This window comes from Nomia melanderi, chromosome 7 (genome assembly GCF_051020985.1).
Source record: "Nomia melanderi isolate GNS246 chromosome 7, iyNomMela1, whole genome shotgun sequence".
NCBI classification, from domain to species: Eukaryota; Metazoa; Arthropoda; class Insecta; order Hymenoptera; family Halictidae; genus Nomia; species Nomia melanderi.
The window spans coordinates 190,197-207,414 of record NC_135005.1 but is presented as its reverse complement, the minus strand read 5'-3'; the positions used below and the strand labels follow the sequence as shown (position 1 = coordinate 207,414).

The 17,218-nt window shown below is 31.4% G+C and overlaps 4 protein-coding genes across 10 annotated transcripts; 3 read left to right on the top strand and 1 right to left on the bottom strand.

Annotated features, from left to right (window-relative positions):
- Positions 1-6,125: 6,125 nt before the first annotated feature.
- LOC116428898 (hydroxyacylglutathione hydrolase, mitochondrial) lies at positions 6,126-10,498 on the bottom strand. 6 transcript variants are annotated; one of them, XR_012998973.1, is made up of 6 exons: positions 10,310-10,451; positions 9,625-9,740; positions 9,203-9,545; positions 9,031-9,134; positions 8,082-8,951; positions 6,126-7,989 (listed from the first exon to the last, which is right to left on the bottom strand). XR_012998973.1 is itself a non-coding variant. In XM_031981104.2 (5 exons), the coding sequence occupies exons 2-5, from the start codon at positions 9,670-9,672 to the stop codon at positions 8,679-8,681; spliced, it is 768 nt and encodes a 255-aa protein (XP_031836964.1). In that variant the 5' UTR covers positions 9,673-9,740; positions 10,347-10,496; the 3' UTR covers positions 6,126-8,678. The 6 variants fall into 6 exon arrangements, 5 of the variants coding, with proteins under 5 accessions (XP_031836964.1, XP_031836961.1, XP_031836962.1 ...); XM_031981104.2 differs by having other exon boundaries at positions 6,126-8,951; positions 10,347-10,496; XM_031981101.2 differs by having other exon boundaries at positions 6,126-8,951.
- LOC116428899 (uncharacterized) lies at positions 7,453-8,558 on the top strand. The gene is made up of 4 exons (XM_031981106.2): positions 7,453-7,601; positions 7,676-7,746; positions 7,898-8,243; positions 8,337-8,558. The coding sequence occupies exons 1-4, from the start codon at positions 7,503-7,505 to the stop codon at positions 8,445-8,447; spliced, it is 627 nt and encodes a 208-aa protein (XP_031836966.1). The 5' UTR covers positions 7,453-7,502; the 3' UTR covers positions 8,448-8,558.
- Positions 10,377-12,962, top strand: LOC116428894 (ATP-dependent DNA helicase Q1). Of its 2 annotated transcripts, none has more exons than XM_076369260.1 (2): positions 10,377-10,528; positions 10,851-12,962. In XM_076369260.1, exon 2 carries the CDS (start codon positions 10,910-10,912, stop codon positions 12,590-12,592), a length of 1,683 nt encoding a protein of 560 aa, XP_076225375.1. In that variant the 5' UTR covers positions 10,377-10,528; positions 10,851-10,909; the 3' UTR covers positions 12,593-12,962. The 2 variants fall into 2 exon arrangements, with proteins under 2 accessions (XP_076225375.1, XP_031836957.1); XM_031981097.2 differs by having other exon boundaries at positions 10,509-10,659.
- Positions 12,963-13,120: 158 nt separating this feature from the next.
- TBC1D16 (TBC1 domain family member 16) lies at positions 13,121-17,091 on the top strand. Its single transcript, XM_031981096.2, has 6 exons — positions 13,121-13,342; positions 14,063-15,016; positions 15,113-15,452; positions 15,531-15,956; positions 16,033-16,326; positions 16,422-17,091. Exons 2-6 carry the CDS (start codon positions 14,134-14,136, stop codon positions 16,843-16,845), a joined length of 2,367 nt encoding a protein of 788 aa, XP_031836956.1. The 5' UTR covers positions 13,121-13,342; positions 14,063-14,133; the 3' UTR covers positions 16,846-17,091.
- The last annotated feature ends 127 nt before the right edge of the window (positions 17,092-17,218 follow it).

The following is a 17,218-nucleotide window of genomic DNA, read 5'->3' as shown; positions in this document are numbered from 1 at the left end:
AGAAGCAAGCACTTAAATTTTTTCCGAAAATTTCATTCAATGATAATTTACTTCTGTTCTTTCCTTCACAGACTTAAAAGTAATTACGAAATTTTAAAAGATTATTAGTGGATTATTACTTTTAAGAAAAGATATTCTGAAGATAAAGATTATATGGGTTAGAATAATTCTTTATACATGGTAAATTAACAATTTGAAGTAGTTTTATTTAAAAGATATTTTATTACAGAGATCTTACAATAGTTCATATAACAGTTCAAATGTATTACTATGAATATTATGAATATTTGTTTTCAATTCAAAGGACTAGAAATGTCTCTATAAGAGAATTAATGCAGTGAAAATTACACTTAAGATTACATTAAAAATGACATCATTTTACGCGTCAAAATAAATATGTATTTCATTCTTATTACAATGCATACGGGGTATGCAATATAATATCATAATACACTAAGGCAGAGGTGCTAAGTAACTTATTCCCCTCGCGCTAATAACTCGGAAACAACGCTTCCCTACTACCTCTGCTTTAGTAGCTGCCTAAGACTGTGTATGTGAGCAGTTCTATGTAGTTTTCGATACAAATAGGTAAATGTAGGTATGGAGAGGGTAACTTTTCGCGAGGGAAGTGTCACTAGAGTGCACGCGGGCAATGATTTAGACACCCTTGCACTAAAGGACAAAAAGTATATTTTACTTAAATGATTCTTCGCCCATCACATTTACCCCGTACATCGGTACAAGCGAACTAAAATTTTAACTTCTATATATTTTTTAAATTCAGTAACACACCCAACGTCTTTCACAAATATTTGTGTAACTATATTTATACTCTGAATTATTTAAATAAAACAAGTACAAGTATTTTTAATAAACCTTATATTCTGGGATACTGTGTTTATAGCATACAAAACGCTCAATTTTCAATATTTCATCGTAAATCTTCACGAAAGCTGAAAATTACGGTTAGCTTTGTGGGCATTAATTATAGTAAGTTAATACATTTTTAAAATATTACAACAACAAATTGATTACGCTTATTGTTAAACTAAAACCTTACTATTTAAAAAGAAAAATTACATAAAAACTGATTACTTGAAATACGCACAAGACAATTCTTGCAACTCACGCAACATCGATTCGAGTAAAAGAAATCATGTGGGATATTATTATCGAATCGATTTTCTCCGTGCATCACTTCAGAAATGTACATCTCGAGATAACGATATACAGTAGCTCATAATGCATAACCGAAGTGGTAACCCAAGCGGAAATATAAACCAAGTTTCGCGTAAAATATAGGTTCATACATACATACATACATACATACATACATACATACATACATACATACATACATACATACGTATACACCGCAAGCAAAATACAGCGTAACCCCTTGCCCTACCACGTCTTCCACAAGTGAGCTCGTTAAAACGGCTTTATCCATAATAATTTCTTAAACAAAAAAGAATTCCATGCTCGCACTAGAGTAATTCCGGGTGAGATGGCCTTACGAGCAGGGATTTAAACAGTTCTGATGTCGGTTTCAGTTCTTGAAACAGTTACGAAGAATCGAAATAAGTCATAAGTGTTGTTCGGTATATCGGTTCTGAGCTATATCGAGTTCGATTCCGGTTCTTCAGAATCGATGTATAATAATGATAAATCATAAATGAAGAACTGAAAACTAACAGTTACTGAACCGACATAATAATTAAAATTATGACTTAATTCGGTTCTTCATAACTGTTTTAGTCGGAAGCGATATAGAACAGTTTCAAACAGTCATCTCTGGAACCTTTTTAATTCTTGCATGCGGGTGAGATGGCGTGATCTCATTTTAATTGTAAAATGTCTATATTTTCAATTATTTTTAATGATATATTGAATTTTGTGCACAGATCTGTCTAACTATTCTTCTTATTTGTTTTCATTTGAGAAGCAACGTAAGTTATGCATAATGTAACTACTGAATACTCTTAAAAATTTTCTTTACGTTCTTTAAATCATAATTAACTAATATTTGATCGAAAGAAAATAACTTTTTCAGAATATAGTGTGTTAATATAATGTTTTAAGGTTACGATTACATTCTTATAACGAGATGTCATCATTACGGAAAGAAGAAGTGAGTAATCACTCCTGGACTTCGGGTTAGATGGCCCGGTATTTTTAGGGGCTGGTCCATCACAAAATAGTGTATAATAGCTAGTATATGTTTCTCTACAGAATTATGCCAATTGAATACAAAGAAAATGCTAATAGTAGATAATTATGGGGACACGAAGAATTGCTAGATGCAGTAGAAGCAATTCAAAATGTCAAAATGAACGTCGATACAGCGTCGAGAGTTTTTACATTTCGGCATTTCTTATTAAAAGGCAAATGAAAAATAAATGACTATTCAAAGAAAACTTTAGTGCCATCTTCACACAGTGTTAGGTATCCAAAGTAAAGAAAAACTTAAAATACACATTAAAAAATTGGCATACAATTTGACTGAAAATTTGGAAATAAATCCAAAATTTTGCAAGGAAAACGGATTAATTGAATATGATGGACTACATATGTTTTTAAAACGTCATCCAAATCTCAGTGTCCGAAAATCGGAAGACGTTTCTTTGTCTCGGTATCAGGATATCAATGGATTGGAAATTCATTCGTATTTTGAATTATTATTAGAATAAATATTATAAGAAAATAATCAATAATGTGGAAAAAATTTACGTAAAAACAAGAAATAATCCATTTTTCGTAACTTAAAATATGAATTTTTCATCTGAACCACCTAACCCGGACACTCCTAGTAAGATAGCCTTTATGTAGCCTTTATGTTCAAGTGTCATTTCCTTTTTTTTTGTAAATTTATAATTGTTCATTTATTTTTATTATAAATATATATTAACTTCCATAAATATATATTTTTTCCGAAGCATCAATGATATTTATGTTGTAATAAGTCATACCCTATATCTATGTACATATACCTACTCCAAACAGTTGATAATAAAAAAATAATGTTCCATTTCAATAAAAAATTTTTAAAAATCGATTGACATTTACGTTTTCTAATTCCTGTTTGATATTTTCATTGCAATATTATACGGCAAAGGAGTTAATACAACAGGAGGTTGTTTTAAATGCAGGCAATGTATTCATTTTCTATTTACGATAATTCCGTTTGATGGAAACAGCAACTCGTCCTTGAACTGTGATCCGCGTAAATACCCCTAGGGTTTTAAAAAACAACCCATCAGGGTCCGAAATGTTCTCGGTTTTTTACTCCGGAGATTATATAAACGTTATTTCATCCAACAATAGTTTAATACGACATTTTTCTAATATACTTGAAAATATTTGACTAACACTGAGGTTTTGTATGTCACAATTATGATATTACAAGTATAAAAATATACAGAGAGTATAAAGTTAATGGTTAAACAAGAAAAATGCACGTTATATAGAAAACACTTTGAACCCCATGAAGTATAAGGACAATTAATCAAATGACAAAAACCATGAAGATCACTTGAATAAAGAGTCAGAAGACTTCCTTCGTTATAGTAAACTAATTAGTAAATTGTTTAAAAGAACGAGAAAAGTAAAAGATACAAAGTATCATCCTTTTAAGAAAAAGTTATGATGCATAATTTTTAATGAATAATTTTTTAAACCACCCTAATTTCAAAAATAAAACCAAATTTAAATGCTACAAATTATACCAAATTTTTCTTTCTTTTTTTTCTACAAATCGGTAAAGGTTGTGTACATCGGAAAATTTCTGCCGGCAGTACGCATTTACGAAAAAGACGATCAAGATGAGCGTGTAAATGATTTTTGAAAACAAGTTTATAAATAAAAAGAAATGTTTACTCTTACTATTAAAAATTATGATCTTATAAATTTCAGCGAGTAAACAAATTTAATAACGTGAAGAAATTTAAATGAGGATTTTCTATAAAATATCACTTACATGGAACTCAAAATCTCAACTTCGAAGCAAGCGTCCGTTTTTCACATGGTACGTCGCAATTGATCATTTTTTTAAATAAGTCTATATCAAGATAGCAATTTCGCGTATCCTTTACTGTTTAGTAGCAAATATGAAAAATTCTTTCTAAATCACAGTACCATATATGTCACTGTATCGTAAACAGCAGTATTTCGACACGAACTGAAAACTGACGTATGGAATTCATTCGCACATACCTAATAGGACAATGTTTACATTCCGTTCTGAGAAAATTCCGCAAGTTCAATACGATCATGCAAACTGACACAAGCAGTACTTTTATACGTATGTATGTATCACTGAGCTCAAAATTACCATAAATTATCATTATTTTATTTATTAATCTTGTTTATTACATATGTGTTGTAACATATTAATGTTACAATTAGAAGAATTATCTGATTTGTTGAAACCAATGAAAAATACACGAGTATTGTACTTTAATAGAAAGAATTAAATTAGTATTCAAAATTTAAAATCCCAGTATTTCGAATGTGAAAACACATGACTTATATCGTTTTGCGTTACTACCACGGATAGAACGCGTCTAAACTTAACAAGAAGCCGCTAAATGTCATGCAGTAACTGCTGCAGTAACGCGACTGTTTATTTCAAGCGTTGAAATCGTACTGATGATGACTGTTTCGATTTTAATCCGAATGGTTCCAAACTGTTGAAAAATTAAAAAGAACATTGCTACACGATGAAATTCGTCGAAAATCAAACGACTGCCTAAGATAAAAGGCAACGCAATGCATCTTCTAACCTAACTTCCTTGATTTACCCGCTAAGCACGTTTCAAGAATTATTCGGTTAGATCAGTGCTCTCTTTGTCAGGATATCATATCGAAATAGAAATGAAAAAAATGAAACTTTTTAACAAATATATATTTTTCCTGATTTGGTTACCGCAAACAATTACGTTACACGCGTTCAATTACACGCGACAGTCGCGACAACGAGGCACAGTTGTACTCCTCACGCCTGCAAGATACAATGTACTCCACCATTGGAAATCATATAGTGCAATGCTAAATTTTGTAAACAAACTAAGCATCAGCTGATTGTGTTACCATAACCGCAATGGCTGCTATTGATCTCGTGAGCAAGCTCTTTCGCACGCGCGTGCTACGTTGAAAACCCCTTCCTACCCGTTCCACACGCACGCGATTAAATCTCGTTTAATGTCTACACGCCTCGAGAACGACAAATATTCACGAAGAAAGTATCTGCTGTTTGTACTCACCAAGTATCAACCTGCCAATCTGGAGCGAATGCTAAAAAACTGCGATGCACTGCATTGTACGCACGGAAAACAATAAACTTGCAAATAAATTAGCCGAAAAAAACAACACCACAGAAAATATTTAATCGCGAGTAAAAGAATTATTGATGCAGAGGATATAAGAAGTGACACACATACGGAGAACGTAAAGTTTCGAGAGGTAGGAAAAGAAAGTAATAATGCAACGAGGAGACCGATACGTATTTTGACCGTGTCTCAAGTCCAGGGTGAATTGTGATTAGTTGCGCATGTGTATCGACGCAACCCTTCTTTCAGAACTTTCATTGGTCGCGTTGAGAGACAGGGGCGACACAATTCAGGATGCGAAGTAGGGAAAAAATAAAAATCATTATACTTAATGGAAAATAACATTCTTTGTATTTTCCTTTTTTTTCTTCTTCGCTTCTCTTTTTTAATATAAATAATATAAAACTCGTCACCTATTTATTACAAATAATAACGACAGATTACAGTATATTTAATTATATGATTAATGTCAATGTTATTGTAAATAAAATCAAATTTTTCAAATTCTTTTAATAATGTTATATATTTTGCATATCATATACCTACGTAAAATATGTAAACTTATAATTCTTGTAAATATAAATTATAATTCCTCTTAAATGCTACATCTCATTAAATGAACCGTTTATTTTGAAAGCGGTACAAGTCCGCATAGAAAAGATTAAAAAACTATTAAAGTGTTAAAAGATTATGTAGAAAAATGGACTTAAGCCACTTTCAAAATAAACGGCTCAAATAGCATTAAAAAAATTTTTCTTTAAAACTAAAGATTTCAAACGTGGATATTATAAAAATATATTTCCCATTACTATTTTATATTTTTATTCTTAACCATATTTAAAGTAATTTAGATTATACAGTTTGATTTAACAGCATGATTTAAATCAAATAAAATCTTATGCGTTTGATTATACGTTGCGCGGCAATATAACAACGCGTCCTATAGGTTTAATACTTTATGCTAAATACAAGCGTTTAAAATATTCAAACCATCTTATTATTACATATACGGTTATTGAGACTTCGGCTAACAATTATTTATTACATATATCCAAATGAAAAAATTTCACCAATTGTGCGCTTGTACAGGTATTAACAAATTGGCAAAGAAAATATTATCAATTGAGCTAGAATTAAGTACTGTAAAAGATCAAAATAAAATATCTATCAAACAGTCAAAGTTATATTAATTTAACACGTTAACGGCCATGAAAATTTTAAGTGTTTTACACAGCACTTATTCTTTCGTAGCAAAGATAAATAAAAATAGTTACTAATTAATTAACTTACTTAAGTGATTAAACATTTTGATTCGATATTAGCCATCTTACATATTATAATTGTTTTCAAACAATTCAGAAGCGTCGGTCATTAATAACCACTATGACAATCAATGTATTAAGAAATATATAAATAAACAAATACACTACATCAATTGCAAGTGAAAATGTTTATTCCTGGAAAATAAGCGTAAAAAAGATTATTTCGACCAATAAACAAATATTTTAGAGTAGTTCTCGAAATGTCTTCATCTGAATATTGTATATAAAAATAATGTATATAAAACTATATAAAAAAATTATATAAATCACTTTTAAACGTTTGATGAATGTTTTACAAAATAAAGGACTACATAATTTGAAATATCTTTAATTTTTATTATTTTATTATGTGCTTAAATGATAGAACTTTTTCCCCTAATTTTTTATTGTAATAGATTGTAAATATATAATCAAATTCTTTAAAAATGAATAGTCAATAAATTCAGTATGTAAAAATTATGCAAACATTACATAACATTAAATTGTCTTTTGTCGCGAAATATGGCATACACATTTAAAATTTGTTCATCGGTTTTACTACAAAATTTATAGAGAGTGTTTCATTTCCGAATCCGCTAATACGACTTGTCAGTAACGCTAACCTAGCAAACTCTGTTCTAGACGCGTCTTTTACCGATATGTCAATTTATTTATTATCTTTTATCAAATAAATAAATCATTTTTTTCTTCCTTTGAAGTTACGTACAAGAGGTACTATCAGAAATTGTAGTTACTAGCGTCACCTGTGATACTAAAGTTTTATTACTGTGAATGAACGTGCGTGAACTGTTGACACTGTATGAAAACAATGTAGAAAAACATTAATTCAATTTAATTATAACATATTGTTAAAATGTCAGACGAATCAGAATACGACGTAGAGCCAGAAGAAATTGATGTTTACAAACGAAAGTACCAATTATTGCTAGATAGATGTGAAGTTCTACAACAGGTTCATATAATTTCTGTAATCAAAATTTCTCATATCTTTTTTGCATTCCCTTGTTAAATTATATTTAATTGCAGGAAAATGAAAGGCTGGTTTATCGAATTCAAAAAGTGAGGAATCTTCTCAAACGTACAAGGAAGGAAAAAAAGTTAGTTTGATTTTTAGGTTATGTATTTAAATATGCCACTGACATGTCACCCGTTATATTAAAGTAGCCTAAAACCAATCTTCTTTAGTGAGTAATCACCTATAATGGTTTTCATATAATATGCTTAGAACAAATATTTCATATGTTACAGATTTTTAATTGATCGTTTAGATCAGCATGGTGATCGCTGGCGAGAAGCACCTATGGGAGTCCTTGAAGAAAATAACGTTTTTCAAGCCACGTCTAAACAAGAAAAAGGCACTAAAGCCACTGCTCACAATTCTAAAGATGAACGGACCAAAAAAGGAACCAAAAGAAAAGGTGCAAAAACTGACCCAAATGCACCAAAAAGACCAGCGAATCCATTTTTCCAATTCTGTCAAGAACAAAGACCTCGTGTAATGGAACGTTTAGCTGGGGAACCAGAACCAAGCAAACAAGAACTCACTAGACAACTTGCAACTACTTGGAAGTCTCTTAGTTCGGAAGACAAAAAAGTTTGTATTAGAGAAACAGTTATTTACATTTGTGCATATATTATTTTTTTAATGAAATTTTGAAAATTTTGAAACCATTGAAATTTTTTTCAGGTTTATTATGACATGTATGAACGATCCAAAGAGAAATATGTTGCTGAAATGCAAATTTATAATAAAAAATCTGAAGATGCACCAAATCAAATGTCTTTAAATATAACGTAGTACTCCTATTTAAGATAAATGTAATTTGTAAATACGTAATTTAGAATTAAATACTTGCACATATGCCAATATTTATGTATAGCAATTCAAAATAAAATATAAGATTAACAAGAGTCTGTTCATGTACTTTAGTACATGATAGGAACAGAAATTTTGTTTAGAACAAATATTTTGTATTGTCAAATGAAACAAATATGTAAATATTGTTGTCTCTTTTATGACAGTAATAAATTATGCTTTGAAATTATCTTTCTCCTGTCTAAGGATTGCCATAGTCTGAATTGGATCGTTTTGTTTAGTATGATCCATTACTGACTGTTCGTGTACCCTCATAAATGGATTTGTTAATTTTTCTTCTAGAATAGTACTGGGCACAGTTGGACAAAACTCTTTACGCTGTATGCAAACTGATTGTATTTTTTCATTAATAGCTTCATTTTGTGGTTCTACGTATTTTCCAAACTTCAAATTATTGTCTGTATATTCATGGCCACAATATACTTTCTGCGAAGTATCAAAATATATTTTTTTTATATAAAAATATTGCAAGTATGAAAATAGATATGTATGTCTGTATGCTTACAGTTTCATCGGGTAATGATCCCAAAACCTGTATGAGTGCTTTATACATTTGTTCTGCAGTTCCTTCAAAGAACCTACCACAGCCACCAGCAAACAGTGTATCTCCTATTCAGTGATATCAATTACTTTTTAGTACACTTACATAAAAATTAATATGTAATTTATTCATTTACCAGTAAATACTGCTGGAGGATCTTGATCTCCTGTAATATAGTAACAAATATGTCCTGTGGTATGACATGGTGTTGCAAGACATTGGACTTTAAGTCTTCCAATATTGAAAGTATCATCGTGTTTTACTAATTTTGTAAGTGCACCTATTCTATCATCACCACCATACACTTGCAAGTTATTCATTTGTTTGAATAACTTTACATTTCCTCCAGCATGGTCCCAATGATGATGGGTTGTTAAAACCTTTGTTAATTTTACATTATTTTGTTGAACAGCAGACAAAACTGCCTCAGGATCTACAGGATCAACAATTGCAGCTTCCTGTGTCGCTTCATCAATAATCTTCCAAAATTGAAACAGAAGGTTAAATAAGTAACAATGAAAAAATTAAAAAAGTAAAAAGAAACAAATAAATACACACAAGATACATATAATTATCTTGTAGCGCTGGCAATATTTGAACCTTCATATTGGGGTGTTGAATTAACGTGGCACGTCTATGTGATGCATAAAAACCATTCGTTGATATACTTTTTGCTATAAAAATAAAATAGAGAAATTGAAATTTTATCTTATATTACAACAATAACGGTACATTTATCTTGCAAGAAAACCAGATGGTTGATATTAAATGTTTAATAGCTAAAAGTATATCACTTATTATTTTTATTAAAGAGATTAATTTATATTATTTTTAATAAAAAGATATCTGAAACATTATTGCATAAAAAATAATTACATATACCATATGTCATGATATATTATAAAAGATTTTTTGTGCAAAAATATTATAATAATTTAATTTTAAAAAACCATATTTTAACTAAATCGTTAGTTTTCACAATTTAAAATAGAAGCTGATAGAAAATCTTAATGACAACTGAAAAAATTCTATAAAAAAGGTTAATTATTCAGAGATATATTTCACAAGGTCATGAAGATATAATGGAGCAAAAATGCATGCAACGTGATCAGTAAAATATTATAAATATTGACAACCTCCGAAGTACAAAAATGTTAATGTATTTTCAAGCCAAGGACTTGCACGAAATATTGCAGTCAACATATTCGCTAGTGCGTTTATACTTAATCAATTTAAACTCAACTCCATATGTCTTTTACGATTAATGGTTTAACACCAACCAGAACGTGGAAGACTTCTTGTCTCATATACGTAGTACTGTCACGAGAAATGGTCAACTGAGCACTAGTGTACGATACGATGTAATACCGGCAAAAAGCATAGGTTATGTGCAGCGCCGTATCTATCACTGTTAATATATGAATGCATGTTATGTGATACATAACAAATCTAATCTATATTTGTAATTATTTATTAGTGTACTAGACTAATTTTTAATTTAACATTAATTTACATAAAAATTGTATAATTTATTTACGATGTCTGCGAGTAGTTCGAAAGATATTATAACAATAAATGATGACGAATATCAAGGTCTGTCATTAAATTTAAAATAAATATATAAATTACAAATATGAAAAATTCTGTAAATGATTATTGATATAGACATTTCAAATTAACGTATCTATAAATTTCTAAATGAATTTTTTTATTTTGCATTTCTAATTTCCATTGTATTCATTATTACAGCTAAAAAATTATATTTATTTAATTATTGTTTTCAGCTACTGAAGAAGATGAAATTGCTGCTATTGATTATGAATTAAAGCAAATTGAAAATGAAATGCAAAAGCTTGAAGACCGCAAAAAGATTTTAACTGAACGCAAAGAGAAATTAAGAGATGATGCACTTTTAAAGAAGAGTTTATCTATATCAAGAAAAGACTGGTATAAAGAGAATTTCAGTTGGTCAAAGGATCTTAAGACAGCTTTAAAAGATATTTTTAAAATTGAAAAATTAAGAGAATTACAATTACCAACAATGAATGTAGTCATGTCTAAAGAAGATGTTATTTTAGTTATGCCCACAGGTGGTGGTAAAAGTTTGTGCTATCAATTACCTGCTGTTATTAGCAAAGGTATCACAATAGTAGTGTCACCATTAGTATCATTAATGGAGGATCAGTTGCATGGATTGCAAAAGATTAATGTGAAAGCTTTGATGTTAAGTGCAAAAAGTAATAAGGAAAATGTAAAAGTTATAATGAATGCACTTATAAGTAAGAAGTCAGATCTCAAACTAATTTATGTTACTCCAGAATACATGGCAAAGTCTAATCGTTTTATGAGCAAGTTACAAAAAGCTTTTGAACTTAATCAATTAGAATGTTTTGCAATAGACGAAGTTCATTGCTGTAGTCAGTGGGGACATGATTTTAGACCAGACTATAAATTTTTGGGAATTTTAAAATCTATGTTTCCAGGGGTACCAATTCTTGGATTAACTGCCACTGCCCCAGCAAAGATTATTGTAGATGTTCAAAAAATTTTAGATATCCAAGGTTGCTTAGTTTTAAGAGCTACATTTAATAGGCCTAATTTATTTTATGAAGTTCGTCGTAAACCAGCAGATAAAGATGCATGTTTAGCTATGATAGGAAATTTATTAAAAAACAGATTTAAGGATAAATCTGGAATAATTTATACAACAACCATTAAGGATGCAGAACAATTGACAACAGATTTAAGGTCATTAGGTGTAAAAGTTGGATGTTATCATGCAATGTTGGAGGCAGATTATAGATCAGAAGTATATTCCAAATGGATATCTGGAAAATACCAGGCTGTAGTTGCTACTATTGCCTTTGGATTAGGTATTGATAAACCAGATGTACGATTTGTTATTCACCACTGTATTTCAAAGTCAATGGAAAACTTTTATCAAGAAAGTGGACGTGCTGGTAGAGATGGAAAGAAATCGGCCTGTATTGTATTATATAGACTACCAGATGTATTTAGATTAAGCACAATGGTATTTCAAGATAAAGTTGGTTTACAAAATTTATACAAAGTATTAGCATACTGTTTAGATCAAGTTTCATGTAGACGCAGCTTAATTGCAACTCATTTTGAAGAAACTTGGAACAAAAGTGATTGTGCGGAAATGTGTGATCACTGTAGGAAGCCTAATGAGAAAAAAGAAATAAATATAGCCCCATATTGTAAACATTTGTATCAAATACTAACAAAAGCAGTACAATGTGAAACAAGATTAACTGCTTTAAAACTTATAGATTCTTGGTATGGTAAAGGTGCACCAACATTACGAGTATCTTCTGTACCAATACCAAAGTTTTCAAGACAGTCAGGTGAAGCTATAGTAGGATATTTACTTGTAAATGGTTATTTGCAGGAAGATTTTCATTTTTCTGCATATTCTACGATATCATATTTGAAACGTGGACCCAAAACAGCCTTAGTACTTGATAATAATCATGAAATACCTTTCAAATATGAATTACAATGATGTATATAATTATATTAGTTATTCTGTGATACAACAAAATCTAATTTCATTAATTAAATAAACAAGACTGAAAACGACTCAGGATGTAAGACAAAGGATTTAGATGTTTTTAACTGTCAGCGACACTATAGGTCAAAGTACAACTTTATTTGAATGCGTACTGCAAGAAAAACATAGTTCTATGTTTTTGTATTAATGATAATATTTATCATAAATAATACATGTACTTCCAAGATTATAAAGGTTTTTATAATTATAAAGGACTGTACAGTGAAAGATATTCTAAAAAACTCAATGATCATTTTTTAACATGTATTTGCAATTTGTAAATATTGTATCAGATAATTCGAACAAATCTATTGTATTCTAAATAAGTTTTTAAATATGCTAAATAAAATGTAAAATGAAAATGTGAAGTACCAGTTTATAACTTGTAAATTACAGAATTGGAGAAAACGTGATTCAAACTTAATACGGAGAAAAAATCAATAAAAACAGCGTATACAACGCTGAGCAACGGTATGTCGGTGGCTCGGATAGTAAGCCACCCACCAGGTTCACGATCAGATGGAAATATTGATCCTGGATAAGGGGCATCTGTGTTCCGTCTGTTGGCAAACACGTTTTACTACATCCTCATTGAGCAGTGTGACTTGAAGTGATATTCAATAACTAATTTATTTATTATCGTTAACATTTTTCTCACGAGCGTGACATGGTGGTGGTCTATTACCAGTGATCATACCGAAAGTTTGTATTTTTTGAACGTGCGTTATTCCTGTATTCATAATTCAATCGCACATACATCGAATAGTGACGTGCCAATAATATTTTTATAATTCATGTTTTTATTTCAATGGAACATGACTTTGGAATATTTTCTTGGAAATGTTAAATATAATGGAATTTTATTCGTCCCTAAAATTCATCAGTATTTGACGAAAGTTTAACAATATGTTACCCTCGTAACAGAAGGGTGACTTCGTGCAGGTAGAAGCCAGGAAGTCATTCATTGATGCATGATTCTCTGTATGTGTACATATTATTATCAGTTCCGTTTATGTATTAAGGCTAATTGGTACGATAAGGCTCGCACACTTAGCAGACCAACAGTAGCAGGAAATATTACGAAAGAAAGAATCAGTTCATCGTATTATTTTGATGCAGATCTATTCGCGCGCTTCTGCGCGACAAAGTTTGACCTCTGGTGTTTCCATGCTGTGTAGAAACGTCGAAGTATTCCATAAAAAGCAACGAAAAGAGCAGAATGTCGTTTTGGAACTTGGTGTTTTAAGTTGTCGCGTGTATATTGTACTCTCAGTTATAAATTCAAAGCAGATCCGCACGGATACGTTAATGAAAAGCTAATTGTACACGATGCTCTGTAATCACTGCAACCATCGTCATTCGGGTCTCCCTGCAAGCCCGTGACAAATGAAAGCTCTGTAACAATTTTTTGACTTCTTATAGCGAAAATCTCCTACAATGTTTTTACAAAATTAGTCAGATGACCTAGATGCGCCAGTACGCTTCAATCGAAAATGCCTCTGCCAAACATCCTGAAAAAGGCAAGCAGTTACATTTTAGGCGATTGTAGTCAGGACAATCGTCGCACTGTGTACCAGGATGGCGAGGCGTTGTTTTGTAAAAATAATGTCTGTGTCCACCCGCCAACGTTGATGAGACAAAACTCCGACGTGGTGCATCATCCTGGATATATGGCGATAACCTGTAGATTCAATAAGAATTCAAATATACCAACGCTGCACCTTAGTTGGATTCCTAACAGCACGCTTCGGAAGCATCCTGCAACATTAGAAAATATAAATGCGAAGAAGCTCGATTCTGCCACACATCGGGACGGTGAGATAGGCAATCACCCATCCCAAATATCCGAAGAAAGCTGTAATTTAAAGAGTGACTATGAACACACCAGCGAGAAGGTCGATGTATGCTTAGAAGTGAAGGAACCTGTAAGTTGTGGAGATTGCGAGCGCGTTTGTTCCGGTGGATTTCCGCGAAATACGGAACCGGAAGCGGAACCGGAACCGGAATCGGAACCTAATGGCATCAACGTGACGAATGATAACAGAGAATATTTGTGTGACGAGCAAACTGTATTTTCATCGGAAGACAAAGAAGCGTCAAACACTGATGATCTTACTCAAAAAGATGTTCAGCCTGACGCTTCACCGTCTGCTATACGCGAAGAGAGCGACTGTAGTATCGGTTTAAACCGATTACGTTCTGAATCCGTGGATGAAAAACACGATGAAAGTCACAATAGCGAGGATGAAAAAGCTGACAAAGTACAAGAAGCTGATAGGAAAAGCGTGGATGAAGAACTTAGATATCCATATTACGATGATGGTAGTCTTAAGAGTCGTAGTATGTCGTTAACTTCCACTTGTAGTCTATCTGTCGGTATGTCGTCAAATGATACTTATTTAATTATATCGACAAATGTACTTCAACTTACATTTGCTCTAGTGCTATATAATGCTGTATCATTTCTTTCAGCTGAAGAAATCCCAACATGGATGAGAACACCCGAACTATTGGCATTGCAGCATAACCTTACGTTTCCTGAAAGTGCTACAGCTTCTCCTGTTACCTTACGTAGAGCACACAGATGTAGGAGGTTTTCTGTTGATCTCAGTGAAATGAGATCTTTAAGGTTGTTCTTTGCGGATCCAGCTTGTACCTCTGGTCAATTAGTAGTCGCAAGTAGAGAGAGTCAATACAAAATTCTGCATTTCCATCATGGTGGTTTAGATAGATTAGCAGCAATTTTACACCAGTGGCATCAGTTACTTTATCCAAGATTGAACGAGGATACTGAAGAAGGCCTTCCGTATAGGTATGATTTGTTTATTAATACTAAAAAAATATGAAATATTCATATTATAAAGTGTTCATTGTTCTTTTTATATTTTAGACATTTTATGGTATGTCGACCAGAGGTAAGTCGTGATGAACTACATCCAGAAGAGGGACAAGTACCAATGATCACCTCATTAGCATGGAAAGATTTATTGAATGAAAAAGGTCAGGTAGAAGATGATCTTGCACTTCGCAAAGGAATATTTTTTGGTGGATTAGAACCTGCATTAAGGAAAATTGTATGGCCATTTCTTCTTCATTGTTATTCATATCAAAGCACCTACGAAGAAAGGGAACAATTAGATATCATTCTAAAACAAGAATACGAGGAGATTCAAAAACATAGGACAAATATGAATCCAAAACAGGCAGAACACTTTTTGCGAAATGTGGTGTGTATTGTAGAAAAGGATGTTGTTCGTACAGATAGAGGAAATCCATATTACGCAGGAGAAGATAACCCCAATATTGAAGTAATGAAGTATGTTCACATTTAATGTAACAATGATAATGATTTTTAATTCTGTCTACAATATTGGTATATCTTTTTTTTACAGAAACATTTTATTGAATTATGCAGTTTATAATTCTCGCTTGGGATATACACAAGGCATGTCCGATTTGTTAGCACCATTGTTGGCTGAGCTCAATTCAGAAACAGAAGCTTTTTGGTGTTTTGCTGGTTTAATGGAAAGATCTGTAACTGTATGCACGCCTACTGATGTTGATATAGACAGAAACTTATGTTATTTAAGGGAATTAGTTAGGATAATGGTACCAGACTTTTATGCACATCTTCAAAAACATACAGATGCCTTAGAACTTCTATTTTGTCATCGATGGATACTTCTGTGAGTAATTAATCTTAAAAACTAATTAATCTTATAATTGCTATAATAGTAATTGTGTACAATTTTATTTCTAAAACGTATTACATATCTTACAGATGTTTGAAACGGGAGTTTCCAACTGAAATAGCATTAGTAATGTGGGAAGCTTGTTGGGTAAATTATTTAACAGATCACTTTCATCTGTTCCTTTGCCTTGCTATAATATGTGTTTATGCTGAAGATGTAATAGCACAAGATCTTAGAACGGATGAAATGTTATTATATTTTAGTTCTTTAGCCATGTATATGGATGGAAGTCTCATATTGAGAAAGGCTAGAGGCCTACTACATCATTTTCGCCAGCTTGTTCGTCTACCCTGTACATTAGTAGGACTTTGTCGTCCGTATGGTCCAGGAATGTGGGATTGTACTCATGACCCTGTTATAGAATGTGTGGGTCATGAAATTGCATCATGCCCGCATTTGTTACTGCAATCAGTATACGGCCGTACTTTTAAATGCTGTTCTTATGTGAAATAAATACGTTACAGACATTTCAGTTAACTAAAATGTTCTGAGTAATAACAGAAGTTAATGAAAGTAATATTTGACTCATATTCTATTTGTATGAAAAAATTCTTAATCAATTTAACATACAAGAAGGAAATTATACATTTGTATTATCAGGTTCTTATTTGTATATCTTATCAATTTACAAATGCTGATCTTAAGTTACCTGCCAGGTTAAAGTTGATTATAAATAAAAATCAAAAAGATACATTCTAATATTCAATGTTTTACAACAGCTCCTACGAAATAAATATTCTATTAAATAATTAGATAGAACTCATATGACCGTAACGAGTTCTAATTGAAAACCTGTAGTACAATTAAAGACTGATGACCAAATGAG